The following is a 24,798-nucleotide window of genomic DNA, read 5'->3' as shown; positions in this document are numbered from 1 at the left end:
ACAGGATTCAAGTCTGTGGTTCTTTATGTCATTATCTTGGTGGTACCAGGTTGGAGCTGGTGGACTCTCAAGTGGTGCTGTCATCGGAACGGCATTGTGACGTCAGCTAGGACAGTTTTGGGCACTTGGACAGTTTTTGGCGTGACAGTGCCACTTCAGGCTACCTGTCTCACACGGAAAGACTGTAGAGCAGAGAATAGAAACAATGACTGGGATGCAGAAGAGTTTTTTGGGGGGTTGGAAACTAAATGCTCAGCGTCACCAGTATTTTATATCGGACAATGTTTTTGAGAATGTTGTTCTGACAATTATCTTTGACACAGACTTGACAGTTGTCTGGAGTCAGTCATTCTGATGACTGACTCTATGCTGTCTAGAGCCTGAGCCCCAGATCCACTAACACAAAGGGATTGATTCGCTCATCTCTCAACTCATTGGCGGAGATCGCCATTTTGAAGTTCCCACCACTCACACTGATTCAATATGAGACACCGTCTTGGTGTGGCTGTGCTATTCTCCACACCGCAGCCATCCAAACCTCTTAAACTCACTCTCCCATCATCCGTGCTGCAGCAAAGTGTCCATCCGCCACACATCCACATATCTTTCAGGTATAAAGGGCAGTTTAAGTCAGTCTGTGCGTGCGTGTCAGATGAAAGGTCCAACTCCTCAGAACCCTAGAGGTCAGTGACCTATGGGGTTCGAGAATGACCTCCCTCCTGAGACCCTTAGTTCTGTGAGCCAATGGGGTTTGTACATGAGTTGTATGCTTCCTTTGAATAAATTGTCAGTTGATTTAAATGAGAATTTCTCATATAGACTGTTGCAGATGAAATGTGCCTAAAGAGGCAAAAAGCTGCCCAGAACACAAATGCTCCTTTATCTGTGTTGGTCAAATGTAAAGAGTCTCACAGAATTTGTCTGTCCATTAATGAGCCATCAAAAACAACAATTCAGTGGGCTTGGCAGAATGATGGTAACTTTCTATGTAAACAACCACAGATGTCTTGTTTGCGTAAGAACATGCTCTCATCACTACCAGGAATGGTGTAGTAGAGAGTAAGCGTAATGCAATAAATATATATATTTTTACATTAATCTGGTGTTAGGACCACATTACTTTCACATTGGGCAATCGCATTAAGGTGAAGGTAGGTTTTGTATTTGTATATTTTCCCTTGTCTTGATTTCATCATGCCAATGTGTTTCTGGTACATAGTATTACACCGTATTGTCAACACTTTTTAACAAATCAATTACATAGCCTCAGCAGCTTGCTCTCTCTGTTCATATGACTTTCTTAGATGTGTCAACCTTCTTCAGAAAATGCCAAACTTGTAAAATTGGATCTGTTACGACCCCTCTGGCCTAACACAGAGGGAATCATGGTGCGGATAAAACGAAGCGCAGCGGTATCGGAAATATAGATATTTATTTCGTCACAGGGGAGAAACAATGGAACAACGAACGGTGCCAAAGAAAATACCAGAAAAGTGCCCTGTCTACTAAACCATAATTATCCCTAACTAAACATACATGGGGTGGCACCCGTTCCTTACCTAGTGTGCAAAACAGGAGGTTTACTGCGTGATGGTGTGTAAGCCCATGGGCAGCTTGCCTATCCCAGAGCCCCCCCCTGTGCGAGTGAACAACTGGCGAACAAATAATACACGATACAGTGTATCGGACAGAACGATAATAAAACAGGGTTTTAGCGCTACTAGGTAACAGGACCAACAATACACGACTAAGGCCTCAAAAACCGCACACTCAGCTTAGGGTCTCACAGACCGAAAATACAGCTAAGGTCTCACAGACCGTGATATTTTTTTCTCCTCAAACACCCAAAGAGCAACAGTTCGCGATAAATCGAAAGAACGCTCCTCTTTCCACAGTGATTAGATGATGTCCTTTATGTGTGAATGTTTATGCTTGAAAGTGCAAGCATATGTGTGAGTGTGTCAGTGTGTGTGTGTCATTGTGCTGCTCTGTCCAGGTTTGTATCCTTTGGCGATGCGTGCCAGCTCTCTCTTGGTCTCCCAGCGGTGCATGGTGGAGGTCCATCTCTGCCAGTCTGGTTCCACACTGTCGCTCGCCGGCTGCAATGAGGACAGCAACCAAATAGGCGGTTATCAATTTAGCGACCGTGGCAAAATACTGCAATCCCCTAACGACTACTGCCACTGGGCAAACATGGTTAGAAAAACACCACAACCAGCCATGCGCCTCTGCTCAGACTAATCCTGCCTCAAACACAATCCTCGCCAAGGATTTAGGGGATCCAATTTGGGGGGGAAAAACACCAGGCTTTCTGGTAGTGATGCACATACTGCAGTAATGTACCCAATGGACATACATTACGTATGTACTTTACTAGTACTAATGTAGAGTAGGTTGCTCAATAGTCATGATATGTTCCTATATTAGCAGTGTTACTCAGGTTGGTTGTATTGGCTTGGCCCAGAATGCTGGCCATCAGTTCCCTCAACTCAACTATCCACATTATAAATTCTGTCAATGTTTCTCTCTCACGCCCAGAAATGAGTCGGACACATTCGATTACATTTGTGAAAGGCCTGGTTTTTCGCAACTGAGAAAATGTTCGGGTTCTGAAAGAAAAAACGTGGGGGTCGTGCAATCAGCAAAGGCTGCCTGGGAATCTGAAAGCACTTAAATATAAGATAATGACCAGTTTTATCTTCTCCACATATTTAACACAATATTGCCACTAGCTGTGTAAACTGCAGCATACAGTTCTCCGTGGCATTATTCTAGGGCGACCAGACGTCCTCTTATACCCGGACATGTGTCCCGGACAGGTCTCTTTTCGAGACCTAAAAAATGCGTCCGTCAGGGATTCCAAAAACGTCGAGACAAAAATGTCTCGTCGGATATTTGTGTTTCTTTGGGTCTTTCAAAAACTTTTATTACGCCCTTAAAAGTTTTGGAAAGTGTTTCTCTCTTACGTTCCACCTTCTTGCGTGAGCTCTGACTGTAGGGAAAACTGTCATTGGTCGTCCGCCTTCTCAGTGTTGCCTGATGCACGATAATTATCCTTCAAATACAATGATTTTGTAGCCTGGCTGCCAGCCCAACTTCTCCCCGCCCAAAATAAATTTGTTCGGGAAATTGGGTCTGGAGGGTCTCGTATTGGGGACCAACTACAGAAAACCAGAATCTGGGCGAACCAATGAAATTGCCAGGGCGGGCTTTATACGATGATGGACAGATGATCAACAGTAACGTAATCACCCACGTCACAAAAGAGCGCTAAAGTTGAATTCGTTTTGAACAAACATGGCTACCGCTGGAGATCTGGGATGTTGTGATTCTGCCATCGAGTCTGTTTTAGAAGACATCGACAGCGCATTAATTTTGAAAGAGGAACAGAGAGACGCAATCAAGGCAATTTGTCGATGGAAAATATGTTTTTGCCGTCCTTCCTACGGGATTCGGTAAAAGTTTAATTTATCAGCTGGCCCCGATGGAGTTGTAATCCTAAACGGAGAACTTCGTATATGCATTGCCCTTTATTGTTTCGCTCAAAAAGGTTGACCGTGTGAACAAGTACTCTCCCTACCCTTAAATTAATTTTACAACACCGGCAAAAATCGTTTGTATTCATTCTTCAAGCATACTTCAAGTCTACTTGTAGTTTAGTTCTGTTGACAACAACTATGCGGTGCTTAACATACGTCACATACTCTGTTGCTCTGATTGCTTGTAGATCTATCCAATTGAGCGAAGAGGCATTTGTTTTCCAGGCTCGTTTGAAACACGCCCTGTAGTGAAAGCCCAACGGAGAGTTCTCAGACTCATATTCTGACTAGAATTATGAGTATGACAACGTCAGGCTAATGATTTTGAGCCTCTGGTACAATACTTAGCATTTCCAATCTGGCAACACTGAGCACCCTGCGCCTCCAGTTGCATTATTTACAACAGCACATGACATCTGCAGCCATGCCAAAACGTAAAATTGTATGATTTTTCTTATTTTATTATGTCGCCAAAAATACGCTACATCTATTGCTATTACATTTATTGCTTTAATATAAGGACAAGACACATTACTACCCCCCCCCCCCCCCCCCCCCCCCCCCCCCCCCCTGTAACGAAGCGTCTTCTTTTTCACAAACTCAAATCTGGTCACCCTGATTATTCATTAGGTGTTTTTAACCCCATTTAATTCACTGTGTTTACAAAATAAATCTACTTTATGGTTGAAGAATCATTAAACTACCAAGTAATGTCTGTATAGAAGCTGGACTGGGATGAGTGTGGAATCTTTTAGAAGTGTGGTCAGAGCACGAGTACCTTCCTGCGGTGTCTGGAAGAGGCGGTGCGCTCGCCCTCTTTAGCGCTGCTTGGGGAACGCAGCCTGCTCTGCTGTGGTTCCCCCCCCCCCCCCGGAGTCCTGGTCCTCGGGACGTCGAAGTTAGAGCGAAACCAGTGGTGAGCCTCCTCCAAGTTCTCATAGATCTACAGAAGGGATATGAATGTTTAGGTCTGAACTTGGGTGGGAGGGGCAACGCGACACTGCCCACGAGCGAACCCACAAAAAGTGTACATCGAGTGGAAAACGAAGGACGAAAAAAAGTGGCAAAATTGGAACAGGCCTTCAAATGAAAGAGGGTGACAGAGCGGAGGTCGCCTCGTACCTGCTGGGACTCCAGACTCACGTCCCACAGCTTCTGCTCGGCTTCATCCTTGGCCTCCTGCAGCTTCCGGATCTCCTCCTCCAACCTCTGCACATCAGTGACGTGCAGTCAGGGTAGGCAAGGTAGGCACTGCCTACCCTGCCAAAATTCAAACGTAAAAATGTTTATTAAATAATTGTATTTACTAAACTTGTATTTGTAATTTTACTGATTATTCTTGTGATTTATATATGCAATATGTGTGTTATTCCAATTGTTTAGACGTTACGATGACAAATGTAGCAGTTACGCATAATCAAATACAACAAAATGGTAGAATAAGCAGTGCTTTTACTATCCATTCATTGCGGACGACAACGAAAAACGATCCTGTATTTTTTAACATGTACGTCGAAAGCACAACCAGAGAATGTCTAATAAAGAGAGAACTCCCACTCTCGGGAAACTTCCGGGTTCTGAACTGGTTGCAGTTCCACTCAAGTTCCATATGAGGGCGCTAACGGTCGAGTGCAGAATGAATGGAGGTCTATGGAGCTATACCCCTCAAAATCCACTTTTCTCAGGATATGATTTTTTGTCTAGTAATTTGAATTCTGAAATCGAAAGGGGAGGCAAAAAAACACACACCACTGGGTGTTAGATTTTTTTAAAAGTCGCCTTTCTGTTCTAAAAAGCCTTTGAAAATGGCATTGACGTCATACACATCGTACGACCAGAGCTACTGCTTGACAGCAAGCTCTGGTTACTTCCACTTTACTCTCGAGGCATCGACAACACAGCTGACAGGTTAGGCTCTCCCTGTCAATACAAATGCTAGAAAGAGTTTTGGCTTGCTAATGTTGTTGCTAATGTTGCTAATGCTCTGACATTCTGGTTCTGCTTCGGATGCCATCAAGCGGGATCTCTGGTCGTAGTCAGTCCTTCACTAACCAATCAACATTCGTTAGCAGAATGCTAGTGTGTTATGGGCAACAACGACTTACCCCTCAAGAAATCAGAAGGACTTAAGTACTTGTTCATTCAACTTTTGACGTGTAATCCATGTTGAACATGCAAAAACTATAATCAAATCTGAGATTTATCAACGACAATCAGGCGAAAGAGACAAATTTAGCCGTTTAGCTCCATAGACTCCCATTTATTTTGAACTCGACCGCGATCACTCTCGGTGGAACTCGGGTGGAACTGCAACAAAATTCGGTACAATGGGGCTTAATAGGGAGTGGGCAGGCTCTCCTTAAACCGGGGCTGTTTATCAATCCGAAGAACGCTGAGAACGCAAGTACATCCTTTTGAAGAACGTTCTGGCAAGCCTCCTTGCAGGAATGGTCTTGCAAGGACGCAAGGACGGAGAATGAATTGAGATGGTTAGGGTTTTCCTGGACTCGCAGCATTATGATAACACTGACTAACTACAAAAACTAGATAACAAAGCTAAAAAATGGTCCGTCTACCTGTAATTTTACGTTTTCTGTAGCCCTTACTAACTTACAGTACCTGTTAACTAGTGTCTGCACTGCACTGAGCTAGGTTATCGACAAGACGGAGCAAATTTACAAATTAGCCGTTTCATCAATAAAATAAGAACATTTTCAGCGACTGAACTGCCTATTTCTCGTCACATTTGACTTCAGATGCTGATTTACACGTACCGTTTAGCTGAAATTTGAAAGGTAAACAATTACAGTTGTGAGGTTTGTCTGCCTCGCTTGACATCTTGCAATGACTTATGGGAAATCAGAAGCGTTCTCGCTGGTCAAGTCACCATCCGATGCATCCTCGATAAAAGGGGCGGATCAGGAACATTTCCGGGTATTTTTGGTGTTCTTGGTGACTTGTGTTCTTTGGATTGGAACCGTACTTGGGCAATAAAAGATGACGTCAAACGAGTACGCAAGAACACAAGAGCGGAAAAAAACGCCTGATTGTCACTGATAAATCTCAGATTTGATTATAGTTTTTGCATGTTCAACATGGATTACAGGTCAAAAGTTGTATGAACGAGTACTTACATTTAGTCATTTAGCAGACGCTCTTATCCAGAGCGACTTACAATAAGTACAGGGTCATTCCCCCGAGGCAAGTAGAGCAGCGGTGTGTCCAGACATTTTTGATAGGGGTGGCACCAGGGGTGGCCCACCTCTGACTGGGAATATATAGTGGCCCGCCTCTGACTGGGAATATAACCAATCATATATTGGGGTGGCCAATCAGATTTCAGGGGTGGCCCGTGCCACCCTAGGCCACTCCCTGAACACGCCCCTGAAGTAGAGTGAAGTGCCTTGCCCAAGGACACAACGTCATTTGACACGGCCGGGAATCGAACAGTAGCACTAGCAACCTTCAGATTACTAGCCCGACTCCCTAACCGCTCAGCCACCTGACTCCTACTTATGTCCTTTTGATTTCTTACAGGGTAAGTCGTTGTTGCCCATAACACGCTAGCATTCTGCTAACGAATGTTGATTGGTTAGTGAAGGACTGACTACGACCAGAGATCCCACTTGATGGCATCCGAAGCAGAACCAGAATGTCAGAGCATTAGCAACATTAGGAACAACATTAGCAAGCCAAAACTCTTTCTAGCATGTGTATTGACAGGGAGAGCCTAACCTGTCAGCTGTGTTGTCGATGCCTCGAGAGTAAATTGGAAGTAACCAGAGCTTGCCGTTAAGCAGTAGCTCTTGTCGTACAATGTGTATGACGTCAATGCCATTTTCAAAGGCTTTTTAGAACAGAAAGGCGACTTTAAAAAAATCTAACACCCAGTGGTGTGTATTTTTTTTGCTTCCCCTTTCGATTTCAGAATTAAAATTACTAGACAAAAAATCATATCCTGAGAAAAGTGGATTTTGAGGGGTATAGCTCCATAGACCTCCATTCATTCTGCACTCGACCGTTAGCGCCCTCATATGGAACTTGTGTGGAACTGCAACCAGTTCAGAACCCGGAAGTTTCCCTAGAGTGGGAGTTCTCTCTTTATTAGACATTCTCTGACACAAGTCACCAAGAATGCCAAAAATACCCGGAAATGTTCCTGATCCGCCCCTTTTATCGAGGATGCATCGGATGGTGACTTGACCAGAGAGAACCAAGCCCCCACCCCTCGCCCCTCGGCTTGAAGCAACGGCCCCGGTGGATGTAGGTGGTATTGCATGTACGGTTAGGTTTCCGACTCTTCCGGTCGTTTTTATTCTATTAACTCCATTCAACATTTACAAAATTCTATCTCCCCCAATAATTTTTGTTTGATTCTCGAATCTGGCTCATACTACTAGCTTTCATAGAAGAATTTTTCCTAATTTTTTGTTAAGTTTGAAACCAATCCGAAATGGGTAAACTAGCAACCCATTTATTTGCTTGGTCAATGAAAGTTGCCTGCAAATGTGATCGCGGAAACTAAGAGGGCACGAGCACAAAAGTTCACATTGGCCGATAGGCGATTTACATGAGCTCTCGGAGCTAGGGAAAAAAAGAGCCAGTGGCTGTTTATCAATCCACGTTTTTTCCGTTCTTGTGTTCTTGCGAACTCGTTTGACATCATCTTTTATTGCACAAGTACGGTTCCAATCCAAAGAACACAAGTCACCAAGAACACCAAAAATACCCGGAAATGTTCCTGATCCGCCCCTTTTATCGAGGATGCATCGGATGGTGACTTGACCTGAGAGAACGCTTCTGATTTCCCATAAGTCATTGCAAGATGTCAAGCGAGGCAGACAAACCTCACAACTGTAATTTTTTACCTTTCATATTTCAGCTAAACGGTACGTGTAAATCAGCATCTGAATTAAAATGTGACGAGAAATAAGCAGTTCAATCGCTGAAACATTTCTTATTTTATTGATGAAACGGCTAATTTGTAAATTTGCTCCGACTTGTCGATAACCTAGCTAGCATCTCAGTGCAGTGCAGACACTAGGTACTGTAAGTTAGCAAGGGCTACAGAAAACGTAAAAATTACAGGTAGACGGACCATTTTTTAGCTTTGTTATCTAGTCTTTGTAGTTAGTCAGTGTTATCATAATGCTGCGAGTCCAGGAAAACCCTAACCATCTCAATTAATTCTCCGTCCTTGCGTCCTTGCAAGACAATTCTTGCAAGGACGCTTGCAAGAAGGTTCTTCAAAAGAATGTACTTGCATTCTCAGCATTCTTCGGATTGTTTAAAGCTAGACAGGAAGACACGGAAGTGGAAAGATGGCCGCGTCCAGTCTCGCGCTCTCGCTTGCCTCACTGCGCCACTGAGCACTTTTCATAGAAATGAATGGGGATGCCATCTTGGAAGACAAAAGAACGCTTCTGATTTCCCAGAAGTCATTGCAAGATGTCAAGCGAGGCAGACAAACCTCTCAACTGTAATTTTTTACCTTTCATATTTCAGCTAAAAGGTACGTGTAAATCAGCATCTGAATTAAAATGTGACGAGAAATAAGCAGTTCAGTCGCTGAAATTTTTCTTATTTTATTGATGAAACGGCTAATTTGTAAATTTGCACCGACTTGTCGATAACTTAGCTAGCATCTCAGTGCAGACACTAGGTACTGTAAGTTAGCAAGGGCTACAGAAAACGTAAAACTACAGGTAGACGGACCATTTTTTAGCTTTGTTATCTAGTCTTTGTAGTTAGTCAGTGTTATCATAATACTGCGAGTCCAGGAAATCTCAATCCTAATCTCAATTCATTCTCCGTCCTTGCGTCCTTGCAAGACAATTCTTGTAAGGACGCTTGCAAGAAGGTTCTTCAAAATAATGTACTTGCGTTCTCAGCGTTCTTCGGATTGATAAACAGCCCTTGTAACTGCGAACGCTCGCCACCCGCCTCCCAAAGTGCTCACGCGCCAACTAGCCTACCTCTGTCTCCGCCAGTCCCCCTTTGTGTATACACCTTATACATAAGAAAGAAATACACACAATTACATTTACATTTACATTTATTCATTTAGCAGACGCTTTTATCCAAAGCGACTTCCAAGAGAGAGCTTCACAAAGTGCATAGGTCACTGATAATAACAACAAGATAGCCCCACAGCATTGCGGGTAGTCAAAAAACAAGAAGTACATATTGTGAACAACCAAAAAATAGTGCTAAAGGGAAGAAACCATAAGAGCATGTAGTTAAACAAGTTAAAATTACACAACATTAATCTCTGAGTGCAGGTGTACCTGTAGGAAAGCAATAAAGAATAGGATTAACTAAAAAAGAATACAACAGTTTAAATCAGCTACCACTAACCAACAAGAGCAACAGTCTAGGCAAGAGTCATTGTGAACCTTGAGGGAACTAGCGTTGGATTCAGCAAACCATTCCTAAGTACCATTGTACTCCCGGAACAAGTGCGTCTTGAGCCTTCTCTTGAAGGTGGAGAGACAGTCCGTGTCTCTGATGGAGGTGGGGAGTTGATTCCACCACTGGGGTGCCAGGCAGGAGAAGAGCTTGTGCTGGGACCGGGCGGTCTTGAGAGGTGGGGCCACCAGGCGGTTGTCTGAAGAAGACCGTAGGTGGCGGGTGGGGGTGTAAGGCTGCAGGAGAGACTGGGACACCTTACATCTTTACATCTATTACATCTTAAACCTGTAATAATTAAGAGTACAGAAAATAACAGGCAGTTAATATTAATTTACAAGAATGACAAATCATTGAACTGGCTCTAACACCCGTGTTTCCTTCATTGCTGTCATTCCTCCTTCTGACTTTTCCTTGTCTTCTACCTCTGAAGACTTATGGAAGCAAATCGTGACCAAAATTCAAATGAAAATGCATTTCCAGGAATGCATTTTCATTTTAAGAATGTGGCTGCATTATTTGACTCATAAATGAAATTAGTAATCAATCATCCTATTTGCATTTTAATTTTCTTCTTTAAGACTGCTCATTCTTTCCCTTAATTAAAATGAAAACAAAAAAGACAATTGAAATTTAATTTTCAAAATATGCCCCAGCAAATAGATACCAAAATTCAATTTGAAATGTAAAATTTGAAAATGCATTTCCAGAAATGCATTTTCATTTTAAGAACGTGGCTGCAAAATCGTGACCACAATTCAAATTCAAATGTATTTCCAGATATGCATTTTCATTTTAAGAATGTGGCTGCATTATTTGACTCATAAATAAAATTAGTAATCAATCATCCTATTTGCATTTGCATTTTCTTCCTCAAGACTGCAAATGTTATGCCATAATCAAAAAGAAAACAGAGCGGACATTGCATTTTCATTTTCATGTTCTGCCCTCAAAGAACTGCCCATAATTCGAAAACGAAAATGCATTCTGAGCGGCGCAGGAGAGTGACGTCAGTAGCCGCTCTTCTTCAGCTCCCTGCTGACCGAGCTACCCATCTTGTTCGGTATGGGGCGGTGTGCACATACGCATTGCATAACATGGCAAATGTGCCGGGAAATTGATTGAAATGCCGGGTCTTTAGAGGACGCATCACAGATCAAGGCGCTCCCTCAAACTGTGCAGACACTGATAGAATTAGCTGAGCTGGTAGAAACTGATAATATATCTGAGTCTGATGCCCGTGACCGAGTAGAACAAGTCACAGAGAGCTTGGCTGCATACTCTGCCGTCACAGACGTACACATTAATGAGGTTGCCATAGTACACCTCTCTTCAGTACTGGAACGGCTGGATGCTGTGGAGCCTCAAATGATGGGAAGGGGACGACCAACCATCCACATTCCGTTCGAGTCCATCGAAAACTATTTAATAAATCGTTTAAAAATAAAGGACATAGCGGAGCTGTTCGGCGTAAGGCACCAGACCATCCATCGGAGGATGCAAAGCAACGGATTCATGGAGCTAGAAAGCTGACAAAAGTATCTACATTTGAAAATGAAATATCTGAAATTTTTGTGTGTCGAATTTCAGAAAACTTAAATATTTTGCTGTTGAATATATAATATCTGAATTATTTGTATGCCGAATATAATACAACTGAATTATTTTGATCCAAAAATACACATTTCTAAAATTCAAATTGCAGGAATTCAGCTTCTTGAAATTCAGATTGCAGGAATTCAGATTCTTGAAATTCAGATTTCTGAAATTCAGATTGCGGAAATTCAAATTCAGATTGCGGAAATTCAGATTTTGTCTGAACTAGGCCAAAGGTGAAACAGCTTGCTTTCACAGGGAAAAGTAAACGATTTCAGAACGACCAAACTTTACCTCAGGACAAAAGCTAAGTTGCTCGTTGGAGGAACAGTATGGAGCAAGTGCTTATGAAACTTGTAAAAACTTGTGTCTTCTCCTTTGCCAAGATCGGCAGTTAGACCGATGGAAGGCGTGGAACAACTGGCAAAGCTATAGCCTATATATTTATGTTCCGTTGTTCTCTTTTCTGTGTTGGAGTTCTTTTAAGAGCTTATGCCATCAACATAGCCTGATATAAAATCATGAACTTCAATTGTGTCTCTTAATTATAATACCCACACAGAAAATCCAGGTTGAATCAAGTCACGCTAGCTAGCTACTGTACTGCATCAAGCATATTACTGTAGTATAGTACTCAAGCATATTTTTCATTGTCTCCTTATTCCTATCAAAGTCAATGGTCAGCCTATAGGCTATGTTCATTTGCAAAGTGACATTTCATATCGGTTATGGATAGTGAAATATTTGCTCTCTGAGAGATCAGACATTGCCTAGTATTTAACAGCATATAAGGAGTTATCTATCAGAATAAATCTGTAGTGCGGCCGGGTGTGATTTGATTCATCGTCCACACATCGTCTGGAAGTCAGTTTCGAAATACCAACGATCTTTATACTACATCTTGCCGACGTATCTTCTACACACCGGGCCGACGTCGGCAAGATGTGCTATCCCAGATGATCTGGGTCTTCCTCAAACTAGCAACTCAGTTTGTTCTACTCGGTCACGGGCATCAGACTCAAATATATTATTAGTGTCTACCAGCTCAGCTAATTCTATCAGTGTCTGGACAATTTGAGGGAGTGCCATGATCTGTGATGCGTCCTCTAAAGACCCGGCATTTCAATCAATTTCCCGGCACATTTGCCATGTAATGCAATGCGTATGTGCACACCGCCCCCTACCGAACAAGATGGGTAGCTCCATAGATATATATATAAATTAATTTGAATTGTGGTCACGATTTTGCTAGCCTGGCTGCCAGCCCAACTTCTCCCCGCCACAAAAAAATTTGGTCGGGAAGTTGGGTCTGGAGGGTCTCGTATTGGGGACCAACTACAGAAAACCAGAATCTGGGCGAACCAATGAAATTGCCAGGGCGGGCTTTATACGATGATGGACAGATGATCAACAGTAACGTAATCACCCACGACACAAAATAGCGCTTAAGTTGAATTCGTTTTGAACAAACATGGCTACCGCTGGAGATCTGGGATGTTATGATTCTGCCATCGAGTCTGTTTTAGAAGACATCGACAGCGCATTAATTTTGAAAGAGGAACAGAGAGACGCAATCAAGGCATTTTTCGATGGAAAATATGTTTTTGCAGTCCTTCCTACGGGATTCGGTAAAAGTTTAATTTATCAGCTGGCCCGATGGTCGCGAAGAAGATGGGACACAATGAAAACCCAGTGGTCATTGTGGTTTCTCCTTTTCTTTTGTGGAGTTGTAATCCTAAACGGAGAACTCGTTCGTATACGCATTGCCCTTTATTGTTTAGCTCAAAAAGGTTGACCGTGTGAACAAGTACTCCCCCCACCATTAATTTTACAACACAGGCAAAAATCATTTGTATTCATTCTTCAAGCATAGTTCAAGTCTGCTTGCAGTTTAGTCAGTAAAGATTTAGCTGCCTCTCAGTTTAGTTCTGTTGACAACAACTATGAGGCGCTTGACATACGTCACATACTCTGTTGCTCTGATTGGTTGTAGATCTATCCAATTGAGCGAAGAGGCATTTGTTTTCCAGGCTCGTTTGAAACAGGCCCCATAGTCAAAGCCCAACGGAGAGTTCTCAGACTCATATTCTGACTAGAATTATGAGTATGACAACGTCAGGCTACAATTTTGCAGCCACGTTCTTGAATTTTGGTCACGATTTGCTTCCATAATGACTGGGAGAGTTGATCGTGTTATCTTTGTTAACGTGACTCGGTGAACCGTAACCTTTTATGCAGGTCTTCTAGTTTACGTAGGGTGACCAGATTTGAGTTTGCAAAAAAGAGGACACTTCGTCACGCAGGGTGGAGGGGAGGGGGGGTTCAATTTTGAACCTTAACAAAATTGCTAAGTGCAAATGTAAAACAAATCTTTTGGTTTTGCATTTAGTCCAGTGCTTATGTGGCTTTCAGTGGTTGTTTAATGTCTTTAAAGTGTCTTATTCATATATTAAAGCAATAATGATAACAAATAACACATTTTAAATATTTAAATAATACATTTTGTATATGGCCACATATTAAAATTTGAAAATAAAGACACTTTTCAGTCCTCATATATTGAAGCAATAATGATAACAAAGGCGGCAAGGTGCTCACAGTGTTGCCAGATTGGAAATGGCAAAGTATCAAACCAAAGGCTCAAAATGATTGTATTGAGAGGATAATTATTGTGCATCTGGCAACATTGAGAAGGCGGTTGACCAATGAAAGTTCTCTCTACAGTCAGAGCTCGCGCAAGAAGGTGGAATGTAAGGGAGATACCCTTTCCAAAACTTGTAAGGGCGTAATAACTAGTCTGTGAAAGACACAGAGAAACACAAATATTTGACGGGGCTAAATCCCAGACAATTTTGGAATCCCTGCCGGACGCATTTTATAAGTCTCGAAAAGAGGACATGTCCAGGTAAAAGAGGACGTCTGCCGGTCACCCTAGTTTACTTGACACTTGTCCTGCATCGCCAGTCTCATCTCCCTCTCTGCCTCTAGCTCCCCCTCCTGGCTGAATGACAGGCGCTGCAGCTCCCTCTGGAGGAAAGTGGTCTCACTGCGGAACTGCTGGATCTGCTGGCCCTGCACACCAGCACACAGTGCATGTCTGTGTGTGTGTATGTTTTACATGTGCGTGAGAAAGTGCCTGAATGTTTATGGTATCTGTGTGTGTGTGTCCTACCTGCTCAAGGTTTTTCCTCTCATACTCTTCCTTAACGTAACATCGTGAATGATTGGTTTAAATATATTTTTATTTTATTTTAAGAGCATAATGTTACTCAAGCAAAACTAGTCAACATTAACACAAAGCAAACAATAGATATTGTTAACGTTGTTGTTGTTGTTGTTGACATCAGTGACAAGCCAGCTAACTAATGTTAGCTCCGCTACCTAAGACACCAGCCAAATGCAAGTCGGGATGATAGATCTGTATCAATTACTGATTTGTTTTGATACTAGTTGTTATGATCATTGTTTTTACAGATCGCAGATAACACCAGAGTGTGTTCCGATCACTTTCCTGAAGAGTCAATTACAAAGACGCTATGTGGCATCAGGAAACTTAAGGAGGGAGTTGTACCAACTCTTTTTACATGGTCCTCGATCAAGCATGGCAGGCGGGCGATTGTTAGAACGGCAAGGTATTTATTTTTGGCAACGTTTAACAACCTTCGTCCAACAGTCAGTATTGACCTGTGACCATCGATTGAACTAAATAGCCTAAATTGAATTAAGGCGACAGTTTGTTTTTCAGTCATGGGACCACTCCCACCTGTGGAGAGGATGCACTGGGTGAAGAATCAGATGAGTCAGGGTAAAACACCCAAAGCCTATATGATCTAATTGGTTCACTGTAATGTACATTCATTTTCTGCCATCACTTTCATTTGTTCATAATACTGTTTCACCTCAGACTGGGTGTGTGGGAGAGGATAGATCGAGGCGTGGGAGAAGACCCACCACAGGGTAAGAAGATGGATGAATTACTGGCAGAACACGACTACGCTTCGGTTCCGGATCCCGCTGTTCTTGCACTCCAAGAAAATGAGTCTCTCAAAGAAGAGATTCTCCATCTTAAGCAACAGGTCGAAGAACTTATTATGAAGCAACGGCTTGGCGTTCATCGTTTTGCTAGCTCAGACAGGGACATCCACTTTTCAGCGGATAGCTAATAAACCATCCACTTTAAATATTGTCTTTTCCTTAGTTAGCTAGACAGTATTTCATTAGTAAAATAGTCTTGGATTCAAGATGTCCGGGTGTTGTACCAAAATTGGTGACCTATTGAAAACTGACAAGTGAGGGGGCACTGTTGTATCGGCTTGCCATAGAAAAGGTGAGCCTCAACTCTAACCCGAACATTTTCTGAACAGTAGGCCCTACGGTGAGTTACAATGTGTAATGATCATCACCAGCATCATCAAGGTATGAACAATTTTGTAAGAAAAGTGATTAACAGAAGTTAATATTATTGCTTCACATACGATAATATTTTAGCCCACAACCTAAATTAAACTTTCAGAATTAAAAAAGGATATTGTGGATTTGGGTTTCCTGAGGCTTAACGCCTCTCTCGGTGAGGCAGACAACTGTCTCTCTCCCCCACGTTCAAACCATACACACTTCCTCCAATCATCTAGAGGGCGAGAAAATCAAATTTTGTCACCTATGTACAATCAACCAAACAACTGTCAATTGATGATTGTAGACAAATAAGCCCACTGATAATCATTGGTGAACCGACTTTTAAACTTTAATTTCAATTTTGTATGTCTGTAGCACTAGAGTTATATTTTCTGTGTGCTACAGGAGTAGCTTCTGACCTTTGTCGATTTTGAGGCTGTTGCTCAGAATAAACTTGGAAGTACGCTAATTTGCAGCCTAATAGTTAGATATAAAAATGAAAAAAGGCAAGCACAACCGGACAGAATGTTTTTACACTATTGAACTAGGCTAGAAATCAGTAGGCTACAGCTAACTGACCTACACTGGCACACAGGTGATACTAAAATGAATAATTCATTATTGTCAAATAACATTTGCCTTTTAATCTAGGCCACAAAATAACAGAAAGCAGCAAAAATGTGAATTTAGTTCTTATAACTGCACTTTTTTCAACATCTTTATCTGACTTCTTTTTCATTAACTGCCACTGTTATAGGCCTAGTCTATCATTTAAACAGGAATTCTGAATATACCCTACTTTGTTTTTGCAACTGACATGTCCATGGTAACTCTACAAAGCAGGAAGTAAAGCATGGTTATGAAACAAACAAATTAAGACATAATTTTAATTTATTTAAATTACACACACCTGACCCGACCCTGGATAAACAGAAGATGATGATTGTATGGATACCAAATAATGATAATAATTGGCCCCTTGATCTAATAATAATATAGAATCCACCATAGAATAATTACTCGATAGTAATCATAACTTCTACATACAGACATACTGTTGTGATACTCGCAATAGAACAATGTGTTCCACCAACTAGCTAAATGCCAAGCTTCAGGATTACAAGAGGAACAGTAAAATAGATTGAAGCAAACACATCTAAAGCATTCCCACTGCTGGTGGGATTGCTTACAGGAACCGTTATAGCATTGGTCATAGGCAGAGGGGGAAAGACAGTGGTGTTAGGTGCTTGGCTGGTGGTATCCATTGTTGTCGTCGCAACCCTGATGGACTGGAAACACGTGCCCACATTCCCCTCACCATCCACAGCCACCAGCTCTACATCTGGAGAGCAGCAGGAGGCACTGTAAAGTGCCAGGGTGACGTTTTCACCCCCAGGTTCCAACACCCTAGTGGTGTTGAGGGTGCCGTCACCCTGGCGCAGGCTGATCCGCTGGATGCCCGTCCCGTTACCGTCGGAGAGGTTGGCAGAGAGCTGCCACGTGGACAGGCTGCAGTTGGCGGAACAGTTGGCCGTTACGCTGACGATCTGGCAGACAGGGCGAGTCACGTCTGTCGCCTTAGAGGAGGAACCGACAAGAACAGGAGGTTCACCTCTGTTTGAAGTGACGTCTATTTAAAACAGTCGCTGGTTTAAATGTTATACAAACAAGCTACCTGACCCACATTCTGACCTTGTGAGAGGATTGTTTGGGGGAAAAAAACTTAACTTTTAAGGATTTCCTGTGTCTTTGGTGTGTTACCTGGCGTGTGATAGAGAGGCGCAGCACGGCATAATTGGTGTCAACCGTCCCTGGGGCCTGAGCTTCAATGGTCAGGGTGACGTCACTGCCGGAGGGCGTGTCGGCGGGCACTGTGAGGGTGACAGTTCCGTTAGCGCTTCCCCCAGTCTCCACAAACAGGCTGGGCGGAGAGGATGATCTGAACCCCTGGTTGTTGGTGGCTTGGATAACAAAGTCTCCTCCCGTGCCATTGGTTGACACTGTGAATGGGACTACAGGGGAGGATCCTGGCTCAAAGACACCATCAGATACAGCCTGATGTTGAGGGACACAGCAAAGACAGTCATCCATACTGTGATCAAACAGTAAATTACATGGAATAATGAGGCGAGATTATACAATAATCCCAGGATAGGTGTCTCTCTGGATGGAAAGCTGGTGGAGCTGTGATAAAGTGATATATGAATGTCCTGAGGGCTCACCGTAACCATGAAACTGGAGGTCCTGACACGAGTGGAGGACTGTCTCTGGAAGCTGATTGGTGCTGCCCGGATTCTGCTGCTGCTGTCTACTCCACTAAGACGCACTAAAAAGTCGCCGGCGGGTAGTTTACCCATCGTCACCAGGAAATCTCCGCCCCCCATTGGCTGCACGCCGCCTTTGATCTCTTGCGTCCCTGAGGACTCTACCAATACTACCTCTGTCACCTCCGCAGAGTCGCTGCCTGTTACCGTGACCACCAGGGTGGCGTTGCTGCCTGGGAGCAGATTAAACGAGGATGATGAGAAACTGAGAGAAAGCCAATATCAATATATATGTATTGATATGAATGTATTTGCAATGGCACATAGAATCTTCCTCTCTCACCAGATGCTGGACGGGTGTTTAAAATTGCCAGACTTGAGCCTTCGGCAACCTCCACAAGTTTAAACAGAAAATTGAGAGTGCTCTGACCTGGAAGTAGAATAATATGGGAATTTGGGAAACACTAGTCTCCAGAAAGATGACATGATCACACTCACAGCCAGCGTCCAAAATGAGCACTCACCAGTCACCAAATGCATACATTGTTTTTGTCAGGTAAATTATGAAGACTACACACCACACAGGTGGGTGGGAAAATATAATTTCCTAAATGCACTTGAGAAAGTTGCTGGTTTGCTGTCACTTCAATCTGATTGGATCTGCTGCGTTTTATGTGTTGTGCGCTTGCGTACTTAACGTTAATCGCATCAGCCATCTTACAGCATTGTTTTTGTGATGTAGGCCTATAGTAGCTAAAACCCAATTAAATATAATTACTGTCATTGTGCTGCTGCTCAACAACAAAAAGTTGATCACCAAAGTAAAGAAAAGGAAATGTCGCTAGGAAATGTGAAAAGTCTAAATCTAATAACAAAGTTGCCAAATTTGTAACAATGCACTACCCTAAGACCATGACCATCCTTTTCTGAACCACACACGCCAATGCCAAAGCAAGACCCTATTTGGACTTTGTATGGATGTGTTTACTACCATTGCACACGACTATAATATTGGGATCGCATACGAGACCAATATACTGCCAAAAGCAAATTGAAATAGCTTGTCAAAAGCAATGTATTTTTTGGGACTGGCAAAAAAATCTGTCTGGTAATTGTATTCATCTACCAACAACCTTGGCTGCTAAGTCATAAAGTACATTTTTAAATTACTCTTTTGACACAGCTGATTAATAAGATAACAATGTTAGGGAATGTCACTTAAGTAAAACACAGTTCCATTATATTAGAAAATATATAGCAAAGGCATGGAATGCTTATTTAACCCTCTTCCAATATGTAATCATTCTCACCTACAACCTTTAGAGTGTAGGGCTGCGCAGAGTCAATTCTGATTTCCCAGAGCCCCACTTTTTTATTCAGCAGCAATGTTTGAAATGTCCCCACACTTTGGAACGATGCCAGCGTACCATTGATGTCAAGGTTACTCTGTGACACACCTATGGATAAAGCAACCAGAAATAACATGATATCCTGTAAGGATTGAAAGTTTGTTTGAAACAATATGGGCTCTGGTTTCATCACTATATAAGTCACACAATGCAAAATCTTTAGTAATATTAGTATTTTGAACTAGAGCTATGTGCTGGACCAAGAAAAATACATATTGTAAAGACTGTTGTCACCTGCAGGATTAATAAGAGTAAAAGAGGGGGCGGAGCCAACAATGTAGACGGTCACGTTTGTCACAGACACGTCCACAACAAAGGAGAAGTTATCTGGTTTTCCAGGGCTCCTCACAGCCTGCAGAAGAGTCACCTGAGAAAGAGAGAACAAAAGACAATGAAAGAAGCACGAGAAAGAAAGAAATCAAATGTTATTTGTATAGCCCCTTTTTACAAGCAATGTCACAGAGGGCTTCACACAAGCCCATAGAACTGCATCTAAATGAAATGAAAGGGGTGTGGATGCCACAGTAAAATACAGATAAGCTAACAACACAGAGGAATCAAGTCTGAGTCAGTTACTACGGAGTAGTTTCTCATCTCAGTGGTACAGTACCAGGTTGGAGCTGGTGGACTGCAAGATCAGGCTGGTCGCCTCGGGCAGCTGGGTCTTAGTGACCTGGATGGCCTGTCCCCCGGAGGCTTGGGCCAAGTCCTTGTACAGCTGGATGTCCACCGATCTCATTTGCATGGTCTGCCCTTGGTCAATACTTCCGCTGCTTCTTCTCCTTCTGGACGCGAGGCTCCCAGTCAACAATAAATTCACCTAGAATTAGTCAAAAGGGAAAGAGATAGATTACATCAAAAGGTACATATAGGGATTGACAAAGAAAATTCTAGTTGAAAATTTGCTGGATTTTTTCCTGTCATATTCAGTATGAAATATCTACTGTCAGACACACCGGTGGGAGTGTTTGTGACCATAGCATACTGTATTCATGACAGTACAGACATCAGTACACTGTCTCTGGGCCTCAAGTTTGGTGTTTGGGAGGATATGTTGGATGAGTAGTTGCTTTCCTCTCAAGAAAGAATGGCTACTCACCACTGACTTGCTGCGCTCTATCAGTGCAAGCACCGTGCCTGCCAGGTAAGTATCTTTGGCCGTGGCATCAGTAAAGAGAAAGATCTCAGAGGATGGAGGAGCACCCGTTAGCGCCAGCTGCAAAACACAAGGGAAATGCCACTGAGGACACTGGGTGCTCTAAGTGTGGACCTGGTCAAGCCTTTTTGTCACGTGACAAGTGTTTTAACTGTACGCTCACCTGGAGTCCTGACAGACTCATCTCAGGAAAATCTCCACCACCTGAAGCAGTAAGACTATTGATCTGGGTCTTGAAGTAGTCTGGATCTGTTGTCCTCATTAGTGGCCCAAATTCTGGATTAGAAACAGAGAAACCATGATCACAAGAAATGGCACCCTTAAATAATCTATTGATCTTCAACCAATGAGAATGTCCCACCTGGATCGTTGAAGGGGACCAGGATGTAGAGTGAGGGCTCAGCTTTTGTTCCTCTCCTGCTGTCAACAATGAGGGAAGACACCCTCTTCACCTCAGCAATGTCATCAGACATGCTGCCTGTGGTGTCGATCACTAAACATAGAGCCTTGGTTCCATTGGAAATCCCAATCATCCTGAGAGAGAGATAAGAGAGATTACAATAGTGTACAAGTAAACCATGCTATATCTGTTTAACACACCATTGTCATGTGTTCTCGGTCTCGTACTGCAGGAAGTTTCTGTCTCCAGCAGCACCTCGGATGTCCTCCAGGAGTTCTCTGGTGGCGGCCATCGCCATGTCCGCAGCAGTCAGGTGTAAAAACCCGTGCCTTGCGTCAAGGTCGTCCTTGTTAATGCCTCCCGTTGGCTCAATCAAACTGGCTGTGTCCAATAAGTCTCCATGGCTGCACTTCCCTATCAAAAAGTGCAGATCATGAGAGAAAAGGGGAAAAAAAGAGAAAAGCTTTTAACAGTTTTTTTCTCTCTCTCTGATTTACAATAATCATGGTGGTAGAGTAGGTACGATTTAAAGCTTTTATTTTGCCTTAATTTATTTAATTAATTTGCAATGTTATTAAATATATGTTTCATTTAACTTTACTCTTGACCACTCTTGCTATGTTTCAACCCATAGAGTCAAATAACTGCAGTTCCATTGCTATTGGCATAATGGTTAAAACACCTTTCAGTTGCCCCTTTTCCTTCAAACATAGGGGAATTAGTATTGGTTGTTTGGCCAATATTAAATCCCCTACCGTTTCTTACAAATGCAGATGGCGATTTACCTTCGGGTTTGAATGGTAAAAAGCTGAAATATCCTGAGGTTAGTATCTTGTCTCTAAAAATGTTGTCCAGAATGTTGTTCCGACAGTCATCATCAACACAGCTCCTACAGGTGGGTGTGCTGCTATCTGGTGAAGAGAACAATTAATGAATGAACGAATCATATGAAATTGAAATGATGGCAATGGTATTGCTCTTGATCATATATTGTACTTTTGGCAGGGTATGTACATATACCTGCAACTGGGCCAATGGAAATGTCTGATCTGATAAGACTGGGATGGGGAAGTTTGTTCCCTAATTCAATCCAATTACTGTGGCTGTAGAAATCCTTCCGGGATAAATTATGAAGGATTCATACGTTATGTAACAGCATTCAAAGGCCACAAAATTCCAACTTAAGTCATTTCTATATTGAAAATGTTTACATGGCAAAACATTTACAAAGTTATGTTCAATTGTGAGAATTACAGTCAATTATAATGTAATCACCTGCAAAGTGTGTGAGATTTCTCCCAGCTTCTCTCTTGCTGCCTGTAAGTTTCCTTGGTCGATACTCTTTTTGACCACTGACATGCCATCAGTAATAAGTTTACGTCCCTCCTGGAAAGTTTCGCTGTCAAAGTGATAACTGGGACTAAACAGCTTCCGGGCGTCCACAAATGTGTTGCTCCATTTTAAGTCTCCTTGGGCTCTGGAGAAACTCTCAGACCCTGAGGACTGGCAGGCCAGAGCAACACCCTCAGTAGTCAAGGGTCTGGGCTACACAGACACATAAACACAGACACATTTCACATTTACGTACAATCCCAAAACTTTTTTTTTTGTTATCCTTAGTGACAACCTACTTACCGCTGATGAAAAGTCTCGTCCCTCAGCGATGGCCACATCTCTGCAGACCTGTAGAGTGGTCTCCAAGATTGCTTCAACTGTGATTTGTTGGTGATTTTTTGAGCCACTTTCAAACACAGAAATCGCCTTGAAACCAAGTGCTCCTTTCTGCAGGAAAGGAATGAGGAGAAAGACTAATGGCACAGCAGACAGCATCATTGACCGACCTAAGACACAGACAGAGAGAGACAAAATCCGGCACAATCAAGCAATTTTTTCATCAAGCAAGTCATCTATGTCGACTAAATATTTCTGCGGTCTATAGCTTTCTCTTGTGAATAAGTAGTCAGCCTTTAGAGTATTATGCGTATACGCCACTTAAGGTCTCAAAAGTGTTTCATCCTGCAGTGATCTGCAATTCATGGAACTACATAATAAAGGGTGTCATGCATGCCAATCATGCAAGTGGTTTACAAGTTTAACTGGTTTCTTTGGAATGTTTGCCAGTTAACTGTAATCAGTGTTTATCCTGTACCATGGTTACTTATCTACTGCTTGGTGATGATTGATTGATGATATGATTATGTTGTTTTGTGACCTAAGATATTAGATTTTAACAGAGAAAAACCTTTCATTTAGAGTGCTCTGGAATGTGGATACTGAAAACATCTTTCAGCTATAAAAAGGTAACCTGATTCTTCATCCATCCATAAACAAATTATTTTATTTAAGATGTCCAAAAACACCATATTATTTTTTTTTGCAGAGAAAAATACATTATGTAAGTTATCAAACCACTCACATAGCATTAAGATAGTAGAAATGTTACGTCATATAGCTAACACTAAGTTGAATGGTTATTTAACGATTAATGGTTGCTTTCAGCACCCTATTTCCATGTTTGTTGTGGGAATGTCCTGTCGCATGTCTAGAGATGTCTTGCACTGAATGGATGTGTAAAGTGTCTGTGCCAAGTTTATGGTACATTTATGCATGTGAAGCAGGTCGTAAATATGAAGCAGATGCCAATCGAGAGTTACAGATCACCTGACTTTTACTCAATTGTCCAATGACATCCATCGGTCAATCGAACTGGCAGTTGCGTCATGTGACACACCAGCTAGCTAGTTGCCCAGTATCAGAAAGACAACTGCAGTGAGACAGAGAAGACAGGCCCAACAGTGTATCTGTATTGTTACACAAAGTGCACACCAATGTGACAAGTCAGATGATGCATTAATACCATAACCCCTAGATATGTGTCTCTCTTGATGGAAAGCAGGTGGAAGAGCTGTGCCAAAGTGATATCTGAATGACCAGATCACCATAACCGTGAAACGGATGTTCAGACTCGAGTGGAGGACTGTGGAGCCGCTCCACAGCACAGGCATGTATCTCCCCGACCGTTTACAGTACTAAACAAGTACCCATTATGTATGTGGCTCCTGCGACCCTAATGCAGGACTGTCTTGAATGTTTCGACTGTGCTCTGTTCATTTGAGCATTCTATGGATGCCCCCATCTATAGAATTCTCAGGGTTAGATTAACTCAAAGAAATGAAACCTGTAACTAGAAGTTAGTATCTTATCTCAGACTATGTTTTTGAGAATGTTGTTCTGACAATTGACACAGATTTAACAGTTGCGAGTGGAAAAATGATAGCCAGTCTTTTAAAAACAATACACGCATCAATCATCTCTCATGTTGTGCCATACACAAACACTTTCATTTTCAGAATAAAAAAATGACTGAATGCCATGTAGTGAATTGATGATTGCTATTGGCAACTAACTGGTTGAATTATTTTGACTTTGTGTGGCTTAATTATTAATAACTCACCAGATATTGGATGGGTGTTTAAAACAGCATAAACCTGACTAGGGTTTTGATTCACCTCCACAAAATCAAATAGAAAACTGATGGAACAGAAAAGATATAGTAAACAATATTCAACTAGATCTCCTTGATTAAAAGAAGACGGAAATTAAATTGAGTCAATATGAATTCAGTTATTTA

The 24,798-nt window shown here is 42.3% G+C and overlaps 1 protein-coding gene and 2 long non-coding RNA genes across 3 annotated transcripts; 1 reads left to right on the top strand and 2 right to left on the bottom strand.

Annotated features, from left to right (window-relative positions):
- Positions 1–1,415: 1,415 nt before the first annotated feature.
- On the bottom strand, positions 1,416–4,807 carry LOC124477808. Its single transcript, XR_006957185.1, has 3 exons — positions 4,662–4,807; positions 4,318–4,482; positions 1,416–2,099 (listed from the first exon to the last, which is right to left on the bottom strand). It is a non-coding gene; the product is annotated as an uncharacterized LOC124477808 (long non-coding RNA).
- A 9,594-nt stretch (positions 4,808–14,401) lies between these two features.
- On the top strand, positions 14,402–16,617 carry LOC124477809. The gene is made up of 2 exons (XR_006957186.1): positions 14,402–15,175; positions 15,289–16,617. It is a non-coding gene; the product is annotated as an uncharacterized LOC124477809 (long non-coding RNA).
- A 194-nt stretch (positions 16,618–16,811) lies between these two features.
- LOC124477802 (von Willebrand factor A domain-containing protein 7-like) lies at positions 16,812–23,208 on the bottom strand. Its single transcript, XM_047035825.1, has 15 exons — positions 22,803–23,208; positions 22,443–22,712; positions 22,188–22,281; positions 21,953–22,078; positions 21,395–21,581; positions 21,129–21,301; positions 20,931–21,043; positions 20,711–20,827; positions 20,222–20,431; positions 19,846–19,978; positions 19,513–19,659; positions 18,546–18,632; positions 18,161–18,435; positions 17,700–17,993; positions 16,812–17,515 (listed from the first exon to the last, which is right to left on the bottom strand). Exons 1-15 carry the CDS (start codon positions 22,998–23,000, stop codon positions 17,036–17,038), a joined length of 2,904 nt encoding a protein of 967 aa, XP_046891781.1. The 5' UTR covers positions 23,001–23,208; the 3' UTR covers positions 16,812–17,035.
- Between the last annotated feature and the right edge of the window lie 1,590 nt (positions 23,209–24,798).

This window comes from Hypomesus transpacificus, chromosome 15 (assembly GCF_021917145.1).
Source record: "Hypomesus transpacificus isolate Combined female chromosome 15, fHypTra1, whole genome shotgun sequence".
Taxonomy (NCBI): Eukaryota; Metazoa; Chordata; class Actinopteri; order Osmeriformes; family Osmeridae; genus Hypomesus; species Hypomesus transpacificus.
The sequence above is the reverse complement of the archived record's forward strand: the minus strand, read 5'-3'. Positions and strand labels throughout refer to the sequence as shown.

Excerpts from the sequence above, each read along its gene's own strand:
- LOC124477802 (XM_047035825.1), bottom strand. The coding sequence starts at position 23,000 with ATGATGCTGTCTGCTGTGCCATTAGTCTTTCTCCTCATTCCTTTCCTG. Across the intron at positions 20,828-20,930 it reads TGAGTCTGTCAGGACTCCAG|CTGGCGCTAACGGGTGCTCC; the intron begins GTGAGCGTACAG and ends TGTGTTTTGCAG. Across the intron at positions 18,633-19,512 it reads CTACACTCTAAAGGTTGTAG|GTCAGAGCACTCTCAATTTT; the intron begins GTGAGAATGATT and ends TTCTACTTCCAG.